The sequence below is a fragment of the Cygnus olor genome, chromosome 4 (assembly GCF_009769625.2).
Source record: "Cygnus olor isolate bCygOlo1 chromosome 4, bCygOlo1.pri.v2, whole genome shotgun sequence".
NCBI lineage: Eukaryota > Metazoa > Chordata > Aves > Anseriformes > Anatidae > Cygnus > Cygnus olor.
In genome coordinates, this window is record NC_049172.1 from 20,475,364 (window position 1) to 20,492,779 (window position 17,416).

The window sequence follows — 17,416 nt, forward strand, 5'->3', positions numbered from 1 at the left end:
GCTACACTCAAGGCATAGAAACCTACTGATGGCTATGGCCCTCAGCCTCGACAGCGTGCTGCACAAGAGGAGCTGGGTCTGACTGAGCACGCCTGCTGCTGAGAGAGGCATTCCTGAGCTGCCAAATGACACGGGATGGAAACATGACGTTACCAGGTAGGAACAGTAAGTGTTAAAAGAAAAGGCTAAGAGTATTTCTAAAACTGGGTTATCTTTTCTTTGTGTAAGAAATGAAGGGTGAACAAGAATCAAATTCACCTGTCAATAAAAAGCATGAAAAATCGTGGAAAAACACATTTTGATGTTAATCACCCAAGCACTGCTGGCTGAAAAAAAGGACTCATCATTTTAAAACTGAACGTTTGTTTTCCTTGTTGAATACAGCAGAAAGAAAATCTTTGTATAGCATTACACTTGTTCCAATTTTGCATGCTCAGATTTCATGAAACATCACACGGTAGCAGGGATAGTAGACAGCTTTCCCTCACCTTTTATCTGCAGCTTATGCAAGGATGCTACAACTAAGAGCAAAGAAGCACTCTGAAGCACTGTCCTTTTACATTACTTGCTTGTCTATAGGAGATAGGAGAGAAGTTGAGAACCGAGCTGTAAACAGATGTAAACACAAGTTCCTTTTTGGTGGAGTAAGTGACTGCCATCGTTGAATGACAATTCCAGACACTGTTACACTGGCTTCAGCAAGAGAAGCTATTCAAGATGAAGGCGACTATTGTCTGCTGGTTAGTATCACAGGAAAACTATCTAAGCACTACAAAAAGTCTATTAAAATAACACCAATGACTGAAATGGAAACAATAACAACTCCTTCAACTAAAACTCAGGATAACCAATGATGTCTATCCTCCCAACTAACTTAACAGCCCATGAGAACAAAGAAAATGCAATATAGCACAAGACAGCTTGTCAAGAGAGAGGCTGTCACAGAACCTTGGAGAAACTGTGCAATAATGTGGTGTCACTCTAACCAGAGAGAAAAGTGCATGCAGATTGGCTGTAACATCAGCAAAAATGTGGCAGGAGAGCAGAAGTCAACAGGTAACTCTGGAGGGATGCAAGACAGGTAACAACTAACAGTAAACCAACTGTTTAAAATAGCTGAAGAAGTCAGAATTAATCAAAAGGCTGTCTCTTCGTAACTAGCAACAGCAAGTCTGAAATCAAGTGATACTGGCTCCTCTGAAAACGTTATCCTTGCATCTCTAAGGTAATGTAAATAAAAGTAAAATCCGATTTAAAAAATACATTGCAAAACCCCATTCACTCTGACAACAACATCTCAAAACCTCATGTGGCAGTAGGAATCTGAACTGTTCCAAGCTTGAAAATACAGAACTGAAAAGTCTACTCGATGGATCAGACTTTTTAAAACATTTTATTGAATTGAACATTAGACCTGGAGAGCAAGAAGTTGGCAAAAATTCCTAGGGTTCACAAATACTTTAATACTCACTGTCAGACTGATTGGCATTAGCATATGGCACTAATGAAACAGAAATACACATAGGATATGGTTTTTTTTATTTTTATATCACTAGTTGTTGTGGGTTTTTTTGGTTTTTTTCTTTTTTTTTTTTTAACTACAAGCTTGTAAAAAAGGGTGTTAATAGTATTAAAATAATTACATATTTCAGAACTGTCACAGGGCAAGGAATGTATCCTGTCCATTTTCAGAGAAACTGACTGTTTTGGTTTAATAAAAAAGTAAAATGTTTCTTTTTTGAATATATTTAATATCTCAAACGTGAGCTGACAAACACTTTGGGGGGAAAAAAGCTTATTTGAATCTACTTGTGGTAGAGCGAGAAGTCTCATCCTTGTTAAACTGCATAACAGAGAACAAGCTGGTTTTATTAGTCATTTAACCAGGCCTGGAAGAAGTACAACCAATCTGACAAGTTTGCTCTCCAAAATTCAGAGCGTGAATGGAAGGTAAAAGCTGTTCTGAAAAGAAATAGCAGTTAAGTAAGTTGTCACAACAGTAGCGCCTCAACTCTGAAAAATGAATCACGAGTATATTGTTAACTTACTTGCAGCCTGACTGAGTAAGGATGGACTTATGAATCCAATTGAACAACCTAATGAATAAATAACCTCAGATGACAGCAGCTGCCATGTTGTCAAAAATGCAGAAGCTGTTTCTCTTCTATGCAAGCAGCAGGAGGAAAGTGTAACAAAATGCTTTCCCCCCTCAGTGACCCACAGTGCCTCTGGTTTATCTCCAAATAGCCCCTCTACCTCTGATTCTGCGCTGATAATTTGAAGGCTTCTTTTCAAATTCCACTGTGGGTTATCCAAATGTACATTAAGCATAGGACAATACAGCAAATAACTTATCTGTGCTTCTTTCTTAATGCAACGTTTAGACCTTACATCCATTTCACATCATTGAGAATCCTATAATCTGACAGATTCCAGGTGGAAATGTTGTTGCTAACAAATGATATTTTATAACAGTTCACTTTCACCAAAACATGAAATAGTAAGTAACCTGTTCCAATTTTATGTTTTAGCTACATATCCTGATAACAGTTGTTCGTAAAAATAACTTTAGTTACATCACACATCCTAAGAAGTTTTCTAAGACAACCAAACCAGCTTGTTTAAAACAGAGTAACTGTAAAATACAAGCTTAGGATGCAGAAAAGGTAACAAAAAAACTTCCCTGCAAAGAAATCTCAAAAAAAAGAAAACAGATGAAATATTTACAAAAGACCCAAGTTGCACAAAATTTTAGAAATATATTTTTAAAACTACAGTATGCAAATGGATATGCATGTTCTTCTCTTAATATACAAGCTTTTCCCCCACAAATCCTAAGTTCCAACCTAGCAAAATGTTTACAGTAACAAATTAAAAAAAAAAAATCTTGCTTCAAACTCAACTTCAACTTTATTGTAGAACTTCAGGTTCTACAATATTTTAGTCAGGAGTCAGTTGAAAAACATGCGGAAGTAGCAGTTCTTTCTTCAAAATAGTTTATATTTTTTTTAATTTATACAATCCATAGTTCACATTTCACAACCTAAAGCCAAGGATTGCACTGGTGATCCACAGATTTCATATACCATAGCAGCCAGAAGCACAGATAATCATTTCAGATTGAGTTTTCATTACAAGAATTTGACTAAATGGGAAGACTGATTACAAGTGTCTAGATTTTATCAGTTCAGAGACACCTGATCAAATCTTTGAAATGTTAGGTTTTTTGTTTTGTGTACAAAGGACTCAATTTCCACGTATTTCTGTGAAAACCAGAAACTAAAATAACAAGATGTCAGCTAAACTGCAAAAACAACACCATGTTACTTACTGCATTGGATCTCTTGGCAAGACCAAGACTTGATTTTATTTTTTTTTAATTTATTTTTTTTAAATCAAGGAATAAGAATCCAGGGTCACATTCTAAAATCCTGGCATATTCTACAGCCATAGTTTGGTAAGAACACAAGAGATATGCAGGATCTAATGCTCCTTTGTGAAAGTTAGGACTCACCTTCTTTCAGTGCTTTATCCATGTTGTGAGAAATGACTACTCTCCTTGACGGAACTGAATCGTGGCAGCTCCCAGGCCAATTACTCTGAAATTCAAAGAGAACATTCATAAGAAGAAGGAATAAATCAAGAACGACAAAAACAGAACTGGAATTCAAGGTGGTAAGAGTGTATTATTGTTATTTTTAATATAGATATTGGCACTCCAAACGATTAAAACACATGAGTGTCAGTTTTCTATACATACACCATACATTGTACACTAAGCACACATGGATGCCCGTTGTTGGGTATTGCACGTTCTACAACTTGCCAAATTATCTTAAGGTTGCTTTGTTTGTAGAAGGGAACTGCATCCGTTTGAAACTCAATGCAATTGAGCACAGGACATGCATTTAATAGAACAACTGAAAATCCTACACTCAGTACTTTCACACCTTTGGAAGATGTCAGAGAGAGACGTCAATAGCAGATAAAAAATGTTTACAGCCTACTGCCATCATGGGCTTTCATTTAGCCTCATAAACCACTTTTAAAATAAAATTGAAGCCATTAGCTCTCTTAGAATAATTTTAATTCACATTCTTTTGGGCTTCTTCCTTCAAAAACATGTCTGGCCACTGCATTTTAAGCTGATGTACCATACAAACATTTGTCTATTTTGAAGCATTAGTGTCCAAACAGGTGGGTGGACGAAGAAACATTTCTCAGGGTGTAGATAGAATTCTGTGATTCATGCTGTCCCTATATAGAAAGGGGTATAATTAACGTCAGAAATAGAAATTTGTCCCTGCCACCACTCAGCTTATTTCACTCCTCTTGATGGGAATTCAAACTCAGAGATGTAACTAACTAAAATTGGTGGTGGCAGACAATTGGGGAAGGGGCATTAAGAGGCAGCTGTCCGGCTATACCAATTCACTTCTTACATAGGAAAAAAGAGCACAGCTCCACTGTGAGGAGATGGCACTTCCAAAGTGACCAACGACTCCAACATACACCAAGCAGAGAATAAGGAAGCAGTATCAACTTCAAGGGGGGGGTTAAGTAAAAACACCCTTTACTGTTTTTAAAGGTATGATGCCATTATTTCAGCTGATTTGCAGTTTACTACTCAGTCTATTTTGGTGTAATGTTCTCCTTCTACAGCAGACGGATGCACACAAGTCCAGTATAAAACACATCTAATGAGGCATAGGTGAGGGGGTCTCAGCACAACAAAATGAATCTGTTCAGAGACTCTCGCACCTAATACACACCATTTCCACAGACACTTTCCAGGCTGCCAGAGTCCTCCTTCCACCCCCAGTTAATTTCTTCCAGCATCTGGTTGAGCCAAAAAACACCCTCTAGGCTTCTTCCAGTCATTGCTGCTGTCTCATGGCCATTTTTCTCCCCTTGACAAGAGTACCAATAGCAAGAACAGCAAGACTTCAGCATGCCTCCACTCGCAGCCCTTCTTACCCCTCCTTAACTACTGTTTCAATGCTAAGCACTGTTTAAAACGAAGAGAGGACTATCCAATTAATGAACCACCAGATTTCCATGGCCCCCTTTTACCTGAACATGATGCCGGTAGTAAAAGCTTAAGCCGTACCCACTTAAATGGTCCCCAAAAGTATTTTGATGTTTGGAAAGAACAATCAAGAGTAGTGTTTGTAAGACTCCAGCACACCACATCTGACTGCTTATTTTATCATGCTTCCTCCAAGCCAAGCTGATTTACTGCTAGTCATACAAGTGCTTCAGGATTTTTCTCCTTTATTTGCAGCACGATGTAATATGATTCATAACCACACAAATTTAAAAGAGAAGGGAGAGACTCGCAGATACATTAAACATCCCTAATACATTCTGGGGGGTAAAGGAAAGAAAAAGGAAAAGAAAAAGGGATTCAGAGAGCTCTGCTGAGCAAAGTTGCTCAGGTCTTTCCGTAAAGCTAGCTCCTAAGCATGAGGCCACAAGCCAGACTGAAGCTAAATGCTGAGCATACTCAATCTTCTCTAATACTTATGCTAGCTTTGGGTACGCTACAGGATTAACCTTTCTGCTAACCTGAGCCCTAACTGCACAGAGGTCAGCAACCTCAAACCCCCAACTTAGACATCAACGCTCCCCATCTGTGCACAGCTTGCAGTAAGTGTTTTTTCCAGCCTGCAGCATCAGTAAGTACACTCTTGAGGCACTGGGCAGATTACTCACTTCAAAACTAGTTTCAAAACTCCAGCTGAGATAAGAAAATTATAAATGCTGAACTCTACTTTTGCCTCCTTACCAGCCTCTCAATTCAGGACTTCTCTACAGCAGAGAAAGAACACAAAACAAACGTTTTAAGAGGGGCTCCACAATTGTAACTAGCTCATTCCACAACGCAACAGCACGAAGCAATATACACAATTGCACAAGGCAGGCTTCCTACATCACTTGATTTTTTTATTTTTTTTTATTTTTTTTTTTTTTACCATTTCAGTCTTGAACACTCAGGTCGAGAACAAAACACGACCATTGCCTCAGTATTTAGCAGGCAGCACTTCACCGAGATACAAACTCAAGTTTCAGTTTGCTAGAATATTTCATTGGCAGTGCTCTCTGAAGTTGGTACATTTGGTTTCTAAAAGGCACTATTTATTTTAAATGAGAAGCTGCTAATAGCATTGTTTAAAATGAGAAAGTTCAAGACAAATGATTAAAAAGAATTTTAAAGGTAAGAAGCAAACATGACCATTAGCAGTGGTGATTTTGCAGTTACACAAATGTAGCTACTGAAGAGAAAAAAAAAGATGCACAGCATATTGGCTTTTCTGAGAAATTTTCCATACCATTCCAGGCATTGCATACAATGACACGAACAGTCAGAGAAAATTACAGAGCAAGAAAGAAACCTATCTTCGACTTTGTTTAAAAGCAAATTTTCAAGGACGGGTAAGAATCTAACATATCAATAAACTCAAGCATTTAAACGCATTGAAGTGAGGTTGGTTGGGTTTGTTCAGGCTTAAGAAGAAATAGTTAAAGGGAGACCTACTGCTGTCTTCAACCACCAGATGAGGGTAAAGAGAAGGAGCCACGCTTTTTTGCAGCTGTATAGGACAAGGGGCAAAGGACAGAGGCTGTGACACGGGAAATTCCAATCAAATATCAGGTAAAATTACTTTAATCACAAGGCTGGTCAAATACCAGAACAGCAGGCCTGGAAGACCGTGGAGCCTCCATCCTCGGAGATATTCAAAACTGAAAAGGACAAGGCACTGAGCAACCTTTTCTAGTTGGACCCACTTCAAGGAGGAGGTTGGATTAGGTGACATCCTGAGGTTCCTTCCAACCTGAATTATTCTATGATTCAGGATGATCCGTCAGATCTGTGAACTTAATTTCATGCCTAAGAATGGACCAGATCTTAAGTTGCCTTCTCTAAAACAGCCAATCAAACCTGTTTTTTCTTTCAGTCATATTAACTTGCATTTAGCAAAATCTATTAAAACTTAATAGCTTAGCACTGTTTTTGAAAAATTCTGTGTCTGTGAGAATACAGATGAATCAGCTAAATAAACAGGCACCCTGAGTTGGACAACATATGGCAACAGCCACCTTAAAAACAACAGTGACAGCCTGCTAACACGGGTGTACAGCACCTGTGATAACAGAAGGATTTCAGAAAATTCACATTCCAAACTCAGCTTTATCAACTGAGAGAATGAAAAATCCAGCAGATTTCACTGGAAGGTTTTCTTCCCACCCGCCTCAAGTCAGATGGGAAAATGCATGCAGATGTCTCATCTCACAGAGAACAGGTTCAGCTAGAAAGCCTCGACTTGGATGTTTTCACGTTTTTCTTCATGCCACTTGTCTACAAGAAAACAGTGCTACATTTCATGAAACAGTTGGCATAACCCTTACTGAGCCAAACATGTTCATAAATGGATTTAACTTAGTCCAAAGCTCTAGCTTAGCTGTTCCTTAAAACCCAGTATGTTCCCACTACTCCTGACTTGTAAGAGTGGAGCCCAGTTTTGGTTACTGAGGTTACTGACAAAGAGGAATGAGAGAAACCAGCCTGAAATTTAGTTAAGATTTGACAAAATGACTTACAAGTGGGGGGGAACACATTTGGAAAGAACGCACAAAGAATGAAGTTGCTAACAAGTAGGGACGTCTGCTTCCTGGAACAGTTTAAGTTTTCCCTGAACTTGCCTTTGTTTATGGCCTGGAGAAAGAAAAAAAAAAAGATGTGTGTATTTCCTGGAGACTTCTGAATAATACTCATTGTCCGATACTTTTGAGAATGATTTAAGATGCAGACAACAAAAGTTTGAAAGGCCCAGGAAAAGAAAAAAAAAAAAGACTGGCATTGAACTTAAGACAAATTTTCAGGCTCAATCTCCTACAGAAGCAAAAATAAAGTTAATGTCATTTATAGGTTTAAAACAATTTAAGTAACTTAAAATTAGCTCCAAAAGGAAAAATAATAATTAAGAAGGTATTTCAACAAGTACACTATATAAATGGTTATTCTGAGAGAAGACAAACACCTTGCACTATCGATATATCAACCTGCAACACTCAGTCATCAAATGCAATCCTTAAACCACAACAGACAGACACACGGCACAGGCAAGCCGCACACTTCCTTACTCTGCCATGGAATTAAAGCCAGAAGCAGAGAAAAATTAACAATTATTTCTATTACATTAAATCAATTACAACAAAACTAAAACAGCGCTCAGGACAGGCCACACAATATAAACGCACGCTGCACATGTTTAATCTGTGCTCTACGAGGCAAGGACTACATCTAGTGCAGCAGACAAGAACTCTCCAATTACTTACTCATCACCGCTTGCTCCATCCCCTGCTACCCTACTAACTTTCTTCTTCTCTTTGTATAACATACATCAACATCAGACCGGACTTCTATGATAAAGAGTTACAGCTTCAGATAATACTTTACTTAATTCAGCTTTAAGTGAGCCTGACAGATGTTTCCTTACAGTAGTAAATACTACTTCAGTCACGATGCAACACTCTGCCTCCCTTATGTTCCTGGAAAAGAGCAGATCATACACAGACCATTTCCCATCATCTCACTATTCATTCTTCTGTGGTATAAATGAAAACAGTCCTATTTTCCAGAATGCAGAGGTTTCGGTGATTACCTAACCCAAAGAGGAATGGTTTACCTGCACCTTCATTTTAATGCCAGATTCAGGAAAAATCCACATTCAGTGATGGAACAAGCCTTTAGGAACATAAAACATTGTCACAGAAGTCCCCCTAAGTGGCCAAAACTTAAGAGCAAAACATTTCTAAAAATGGAGAGCTACTAAACAGAATCAAAGAAGAGTAATCGAATACGTCAGGAGCTGAATTTTAGAGAAACACTCAGAACCGCTGGCAATCACAGGAAACTAAAAGCAGGACATTAGAATCACTGCACTTTTTGCTGAAAACAAAACAAAAGCCAGCAACGTTTGTTTATTTTCTGTTATTGCTGTGAGGCAAACCAGGTGGCTCATTCTCTATAGAGAGTATCATTCATTCAATCTGCATTTATAATGCAGCACCTGAATCTAATAAAGAACTCCTTGTTGTTTGCATTACTTAAATGCAGTTGATAAACCAACCACGTTACTTAGAGACTTTGCTTTGAATCAGAGTCAAAATACTGCAAAGAAAACTGTCCTGCCAGTTTTTTTGGTGAAGTCACAACTCACACTGGAAACGTGGGAAAACGTGTTCTCCTTCCCACTGCCACAGTTAATGTGACTCTTCATGGAAGTCAAAGCCATCTCCCCCCTACAACCACACAAACTGACAGCAGGAACAAGCTTGAATTAAAAAAGGCAGCATGTAACAAGTCCCTTCCTGGGCAATCTTTGGTGTTAGCACATCTGCTCACACCTGAGAGGTGAAAATCTCCTTTGGGACTTACACATTTTAACTAAAGTGCTGTTGGTTTGCCATGCCTTTTTGCTGTCTTGCATCTTGCTGTCCTCCTCTGCCACAAATCATCTGGTCCTAGAACGGCTCCTGAACAGTGCTGAAAGATACCTGATAATGTAGCGTACAATTTCACAGTGTCATTTGATTTTTACTATTTAAGTATGAATAGGAACTATTTGCCAATGTTATTAATTCCTGCAGGTATGTGAACGAATAATTAAAATTATGATTTGACTATACATCTCTCTTCCGTTCTCTTTCAAGTAAAAGTATTAAAAGGATACAGGGAAAAAACAAGCTTTGCGGGGAATCTAGAACACTGCCCAGCTATACCTTGGGATCAGAGCTCTCACATAGAGATAGACTACGTTGAAAATGCACTTCATCGTGAGAATATAAATCGCATACCTTTCTTTGCAGTTCTCAGCAGGTTTCAGATGCCCTTACTGAGATACCCAATTTTAACAGAAGTCTTCATCTTTCAAGTCTCAAAGGGGAAAAACACCATTTAGGACAAAGCAAAGCTTCGTATTTGGAAGGATGGGTTTCACTAGAAGCAAATTCAAGCACAACGAAAAAAGGAATACACTTCACATTGCTAAGTCCAGACTTGCAGTATTGCCCTTCCTCACCTGCATTATCCCCTGGCATGAACAGATTCATGAAATTCAGCAGCATTAAACTCGCACTGTAAGTACCTGTAGAATAGAGAACTTAACAAAAAAAAAACTCTGATTTTTCAGCACAGCATAAAGAGCTCGATCCAAGTCCCTTTGAAGTTGATTGAGTACTCCCACTCACTTTCCAAGAGCTGAGCCTGACTCCCACTAGAGTAAATATTTATCACCCTATGCTTTTTTTCCCTCATGTTAACCCTGGTATGAAAATCATTCAAAGAATGATAAATGGGCATATCTACCTTGAGCTCACATACATATAACAAATGCAAAAGAAGATTCCATCTGTAAGACACCCCCCCACCCAAAAAAAAAAAAAGCATTACACCAACATAGGGTTCTTTCCTACTCTTGAAGGACGAAGGATGTGATAAGGTTGAAGGAATTCTAACTTCACTGTCTCCCTGCTACCAGCTCCCAGAAGAGACAATACAGCATCATAAGGCTCCATGAAAATGGGAAAGTAACAACTGAATGATAATAAGAAGGCAGAAGAAGAATAGGATGTATAATAAAAAGATTAACCTTTTCTTTTTTTTTTTTTTTTTTTTAAAGTAAATGTACAACAGACACTTGCAAATAAAAATCTTAGTGGATGGCCTACATTTCTATATGCTGCTTATCCAGACATTATTATTTTCTCCACCTACATGTTGCTGAAGCACCAATCAGGAAAATTGCTAAACATACACAAAATGATGTTCAGAAGTAGTACTTCAAGGAGCTTGGGAGACTTTAAGCCATTGTGTGTCAAAAAAATATGTATGTATGTATATATAAAAACAGAACTGTACACTGAAGGCATGAGAAACCCAAGCAAGACACCTGGAATTATAGCTTCTGAAAAGAAAGGGTAAAATACCTCACTCCTTTTTAGACAATCCCTTTCTTTCATACAGCCAGATTAAATTTTGATAACAGTGCAGGGAGGGAAGAAAGAAAAGTTTTTAACTGGATCAGGGGGAGAGTAAATAAACAATCCCAGAAGGAAGGCTGGAGTTGGTACTGCTGCTTTGGCAGAGACTTTCAGAGACAAGATTTCAATTCTTTTCTGAAATAACCAGCACACACCGTAGAGCTCCAACAAATCCAAACACCACGTACTAGACCATGCAAAACAAGAGCAGGCGTGCACTACCTATACAGATGAATCCAATGGATGGACACAGGCAGAGAAACACAAAGAGAAACAGGCGGTAGCAGACCACAAAAAACAACGTTCACAGAGGGCACAGTAATTGAAACGACTGCATTTGTCTCTGGACGTTTCTACTTTCACTCCTGTTCAGTGGGCTCACGCACTGTGTTTTTCACAAAGGAAGGGGGGCGCGGAGAAGAGCTATGAATTCAATTTTTTTTTTTTTCCTTTAACACTGGGCTTCCCAAATTAAACTGATTTTTCACTGTTTGTCCATTTCACAAATCTGCAAGGCTGCTCCTCATTGCAGCAGTGGGGAGATTTCAGTTATTAAGTTTATGGGAAGGTTCTTTGCAGTACATATATAATTTGTTCTCTTAAAAGTGACTTAATACACGCACAGATGTTCAGCTAAGGATGCCAGCACATAAATGTCACTGGAACTATAACACTACTGCTTAAATATGCAAATCTACAAATCTGAAGAGATTTATTAATGATGCATTTTTCTCTTCTGTTTTAAGGCAGCTGAATGGTAAAATGCAAAAACAAACAGTCCCTTACTAATCAGGACTCCTTAGGAACCTAATGCACATTGCTACAACAAAAACCAGCAGAACCATCCTTTGCTGTGCTCACTTAACACTACATACAGGACAGGTACCTTCTGCCTATCATTTGCTGACTTTCTGCGCAACATCTTCTAATTTTCTTCTTCTCCTGTTCATTTGCCTCCTAATCTCCTACCCTGAGGCCAAAACCAGTATAACATGCACCCACTGCCACAACTGGATTGTAAACACCCCCCTGCAAGCTGTATTTTTCGCTGAAGTCACCAACCGCCAGCCAAACCATCCTGTCTACTGACAGCAACGTTCTGCCAGCTTCCCTTAAACACAGGCCTGGAAAAACGTACTCACAAACACAGTCTCCTTCCCTCCACCGGTCAAAGGATGAAGAAATAAAGCACAGCTGCAGTTCGTTAGCTGAGCTGATTGGCAAGATGGAAAGATGGCCAACTACACCAGCGAGTGATGTCTAACAGGTTCTCTGCCCTGTCAGCACCCTGTGCTTTCTGCAAGTTTGGCTGCACCAGCTGCAGCCGTACACAAGCGACAGCACAAGTTATTTACCTGCTGCTGACAAGAACAAGGCATGTACCAGGCATAACGAGACGTAGCTAGGCTGTACAGCGAGGTGGCACAAACCATGCCCCGTTTTTCTTCCCAAAGTGCTCTCAGATATCTCGTGTGACACCGTCAAAGCGAAACAGCACTTGGGTGGTGCTGTCTGCTGCCGAGCACTTCACCTGCTAACACCCCGCTGAGGTCCACGGCTCACTGGTGAGCAGACGGGGGCACCGTACTGGAGCCCCCGCTGCGATGGCAAACACCACATCCCTGCTACCGGTGCGCGGAGCCCAGGGCGAGCAGATCCTCGTTTCCGGCAGCAGTTTTCCAAGCCTGGTTTAGGAATAGCTCCGGAGAGCTTGGAGTGGATGGGAACGAAGTTATTTTGGCTAGCTCTTCTACCTGGACTCCCAAAGCCTTGTGCCATCAGCGCCGCTCAGAAGAGACTGAAGAACACCGCTAAGAGTCAGCTACGAAGAGGTCGTGAGAACGAATCGGTACCGCTTAGGAGTACGGAAAACAGGTTTATCTTTGCACAGCGGTCCGAGCCGCTCCGAGAGCGCGCTGGCACTGCCCCAAGGGCATTCCCACAGCGCTGCCCAACGCCACCAGGCTTCGGGGTCCCCCCTCGCGCACCCCCCGCTGAAGGCGCTCCGCCAGCGGGAGCCGCGAGGAGCGGAGCCCCCGGGGAGCGGAGCCCCCTCGGGGCCGGGTCCCGCCCCGGCTCCGCGCCCAACTTCTCCCCGAGGCGCGGGGGGGTCCCGGGGCGCCACTTACCGCCGGCAGCCGCGGGCGGGGAGCGGCGGGGAAGCCCGGCGGGGGCAGGCGGCGGCGGCAGAGCAGGCCGAGCAGGGCGCCCAGCGCGGCGGCGGCGGCGGCGCAGCCCGCGTAGAGGGCGAGGCGGAGCAGCGGCAGGGCCAGGCAGAGCGGCCCGCAGCCCCCCGCCTCCTGCCGGCCCAGGTAGGCGACGGACACGGCCAGCAGCGCCAGCCCCGCCGCCAGCACGAAGCGGGACGCGCCGGGGTCCCCGTCCTCTTCGTCTTCGGCCGCCTCCTCCTCCTCCTCGCCGCTGCGGCTGCCGTGCGAGCACGGAGGGGGGGCGGCGGCGGCGACCCCCGGCGCCTCGGGCTGCCCGGCCGTGCCGCTAGCGCTGTCGGCAGCGGGGAACATGCTGCTCGGGGCGCCGCGGGCACGCAGCGCATCTCCCGCTAGCCGCCGCAGCCCCCCGCCAAGGCGGCCGCTGCCTGGGCCCCTCTCCTCCTCCTCCTCCTCCTCCTCCGCCTCCCCTTCGGCCTCCGCCGCCCGCCGCCGCCGCCGCCACTGGCACCGCTGCGGCCGCCGGGGGAGCCGGAGCTCATGCCCGGCGGCGGCGCGGCACGGCTCGGCTCGGCTCGGCTCTCGGCACGGCTCGGCCGCTTCCTGGCGGGAGCCCCCGCCGCGCCTCCCGGCGGCCGGCAGGGGGAGGAGGCGGAGGCGGGGCCGGGAGGGAGGCCGGCGGGGAGGCCGCACACAGGCCGGGAGGAGGCGTGCGACACGCAGAGCCCCTCTTCAGCCGTCCTCGCGTCGGCCCCCGCCCCTAAATAACTGAGTTTCGGACGTAAAACGTTGGTGGAACAGTGAAATGGGAAGTTGGCGATCCCGCTGAACGGCCCCTCAGCCCCAAGGGAGGCCCACCGCCACACTCCTTCTGGTGATCCGTGACTGCTCGTAGCACAGCACCTGGTCCAAAAAACTCCTCGCGTGGCAAAAGCCTTGGCATATTGCTGCCATGCTGCGCGTACAGATTTACTTTGCCATAGGTAGGGTGCGCTTACAGCTCCCGTTGACTCGTAGCGGCCACCAGCCACAGCCAGAGCACGAGGCCTGGGGCTCTTTACAGCAGGAGCAAACTGCAAGGCCTTCAGGAAGCCAACTCCACAAGAGTGAACACAAGCACGTACTCATGGGCTTTGTTTTGAGGGGAGACATCTCGCTAAATTTAAGCGCTGTAGAAGTGTTTAGAAGTATTGAGACTTCTGCGAAATGCTTTTGGTTTCAGACTGTCACTATTCCGATGGGCTTGGTGTGTCAAAGAGCCCTGAATTGTCTTTTAAACAACTGGTATTGGTGCTGAGGTTGGAGACGCTTATTTATTCACATTCAGTAGTTACTTCTATAAAATTAATGATAAAATTCATATGAAAAAAGGGGTGAACGCCAAAGCCCTGATCTTGTGAATGCTTAGATTTCTGTATAATCTCAAGAGCACAAGCAACCGTTTTAAAACTAAGCTCTGAACTTTCCAGTGCTTCTGAGATATTGAGCAAGTCAAGGCCAGGAGCTGGAATATTTAGTTATGGCCTTAACATTGCACTCCAGAGATGGTTTAGGGCTCAGTTTATGGCACAGAACTGTAACGGAAACATGGACAATACACAGTATTTTGTAAGCTAGTTCTAACCTAACCCACAGAACAGCCTGACTTGTGTATCAGATTGTTTGTCTCCATATATACATGCCTTTTCCTTTTAGAGTTTTGCACAGAAATCTATTTCCTCTCAAAATAGTGAAGTAGTTTTGTAGCAATTTCAGCTCCCGTTTCAGTCACTGACCAGAAGAGACTCTGCTCCTTAAGCTGATCCTTTACGATAGCTTAAATATAGTTTTATTGTACAGTTTATTCTATTTAGTGGATATTAAATTGCACAAAGCTCATTTAAGGACTAGCTCAGACCATCCAGGGTGTCCAAAAGGGATTACTTGAGTAACGTGTCTAATGTGATTAAAGGTGAAAATCATCATATACAGAAAGTGAAAACACTACTGCAATGACAGTGCCAAAGCATCCTGATGCTGCACCAAAGGGCTTGAGGTACAAGGTTCTTTCAATATCTCTGGTCATTATGACCAACAGAGAGATTCTTGCAGAGTCCAAGAGCTTTTGGAGAAGGCCCAACATGCCAGAAGGTTTCCTGTAATGTTATTTTACTCTCATCAGGTAGAAAACAAAAAGCAGAGATCCAACTCCCAGCACACACTTAATTCCTCAGAGTTCAGAAAATATGAGGCTCTGGACTGAGTTCAACATCTATTCTGGGATCTCAAGAAAGAGCCACACAAGAAACAAGACAGAGTGTGGAGAGGCCTTCTGCAGCAAATGCATTCAGGAAACTGCCTGGGCCTCTGTCAAAACTACTTAGGGGAATTAAATTTTTAAATTAACCTGAAGCAGAGCTTGTAATGCTGTTAGTTCTGTGTAAACAGAGGTTATTTTCTCATTAGAGTATTAATTCTCAGAAGTGGAGAGGAAGATAAAAAATAAACCTAACTACGGTGAAGGTTTAGTCCTGTAGTGCTTACGCACAAAACCAGTTCTTGTCTGAATGAGTAATCCTACCAATTTTAGTTAGGATTTACACATCATACCCTGAATTAGATATATCTAAATCAGTTCAAGTGTATATCCATAGAGCTAGAGGGAGCTTTGATTGTTTTTCTTTTAGTTTTTAATAAGATTCTATGATTTTCCAACCTGACATACAATTCCTAATATTTTAGATGATGTCCTAGCTCCACGCAAATCAGTGGCAATTTTCAAGTTCAGTGTTATTTGAATTCCCCCTTTTGTACTTTATAAAATACATTTCTGTACAATACAAAAAGGACTTCAGAAGTGACTTTTTTGGACTGGGGATTATGTTATTATCTTTCTATAACTATTTCATCCGTCATGGAATTAGTTTGTGAGATAAGCTATTCAAACTCTACCCTTTTCAAGCATTACAGCAAATACATTTCCTACAAAGAGAAGACTTTATCTCATTTTAAAACAGAAATTATGTCTGATTTGGGTGAAGAATCAGCATCTTCGCTTTTCTCCTTTGAGCAAAGAGTATAATTAGCTTGTTTATAACATATCCTACACCAAGCCCCAGTGTTCTGAACTCAGTTTTGTATCTGTCCTTAAAGTGACAGTCTTGCAACTTTTGCCTTCACAGTACTGCAAACTTGTAACTTTTATAAATTTTCACCTTCAAAATGTTTAGACAAGCTTAATGCTATAGCAAAGGCTTTCTTTCATTTGCTTAGTCTTTTGTGGGCCTTTCTGGTTCAAATCATGTTGCTGTAGAGGTTGGCAATTTACTACTATCACGTACTATTTTTCTTATAAGCTCCATTCCTCCCTTACTGAAAATTAGTTGAATTGCTCTCATATGAAGAGCACTTTTTATTTTGTTGCCTGAATTTCTGCAGAATAAGTAAGTTAGGCTGAGTACTTTACAAATATTAACTGATTTATTCTCATTATACTTTTTACGAGTGGTGTATTTTGCAAATAGGAACCTGATGCACAGGAAAAACAAAGGGCAAAAGTACCTACTTAACGTGCAATGTGAGATAACAGAGAGAGAATTTTTGGAATGCTTAGTGTTTTGTAGCACTTGGTATTTTCCAAATACAGTTCCCATTGATTTCAACCGCAGTTGTGATTATTCAACATTTCAACAGTGAGTTGAGCAAGGTTCCTGAAAAATGAGAATGAAATACATCATGAAATATGAAAAGTTAATTCAAGTGAGTTGAAGAACCTCCATTAAACAATGTAGCAGTAGTAATAGAATCTGGTTAACACAGAGGAATTCAGTTATGTTATCCGGAGATTTTCTTTCTTTACTTGTAGTATTCTGCCACGTTCCCTATATGTATTTTAAAATGTGTGTTTGTATATATGCACACATACATACACATACTCTGTGTGTGTCTATATTCATGTGCCAAATTAAATAGGGCCGTATACACAACAATTGTCTTGGCTGCACAGCCTGATTCAACTCAAAATTCAATATGCTCAGCAAAAAAAAAAGATCATGTCATTAAATCTCTTTCATAATGAATAATGGGACCATTTTTTGTTTGTTTGTTTGTTTGTTTGTTTTGAATCTTTCTTTTCACAGTTCTTTCCTACTTTCTTAAAAAGTCATATTGCTGCTATTAAAGGCACGCCAAGGTCTGCTATTTCAACTGCCCCCCCTCAAAAG

At 41.8% G+C, this 17,416-nt stretch overlaps 1 protein-coding gene and 1 long non-coding RNA gene across 3 annotated transcripts in view; both read right to left on the bottom strand.

Annotated features, from left to right (window-relative positions):
- The window catches only part of SNX25 (sorting nexin 25), an 89,883-nt gene that overhangs the window by 71,849 nt on the left and 618 nt on the right, over nt 1–17,416 (bottom strand). Inside the window, exons 1-2 of one of the 2 annotated variants that reach the window (XM_040554466.1) lie at nt 13,176–13,766; nt 3,515–3,599 (exon numbers count right to left, since the gene is read on the bottom strand). In XM_040554466.1, coding sequence (XP_040410400.1) covers nt 3,515–3,599; nt 13,176–13,568 — 478 coding nt within the window. In that variant the 5' untranslated portion in view covers nt 13,569–13,766. Of the gene's footprint in view, nt 1–3,514; nt 3,600–13,175; nt 13,767–17,416 lie in introns of those variants that run through there. The other variant, XM_040554467.1, reaches the window with a different exon arrangement.
- LOC121068925 lies at nt 4,323–10,749 on the bottom strand. Its single transcript, XR_005819146.1, has 3 exons — nt 9,443–10,749; nt 8,341–8,553; nt 4,323–7,717 (listed from the first exon to the last, which is right to left on the bottom strand). It is a non-coding gene; the product is annotated as an uncharacterized LOC121068925 (long non-coding RNA).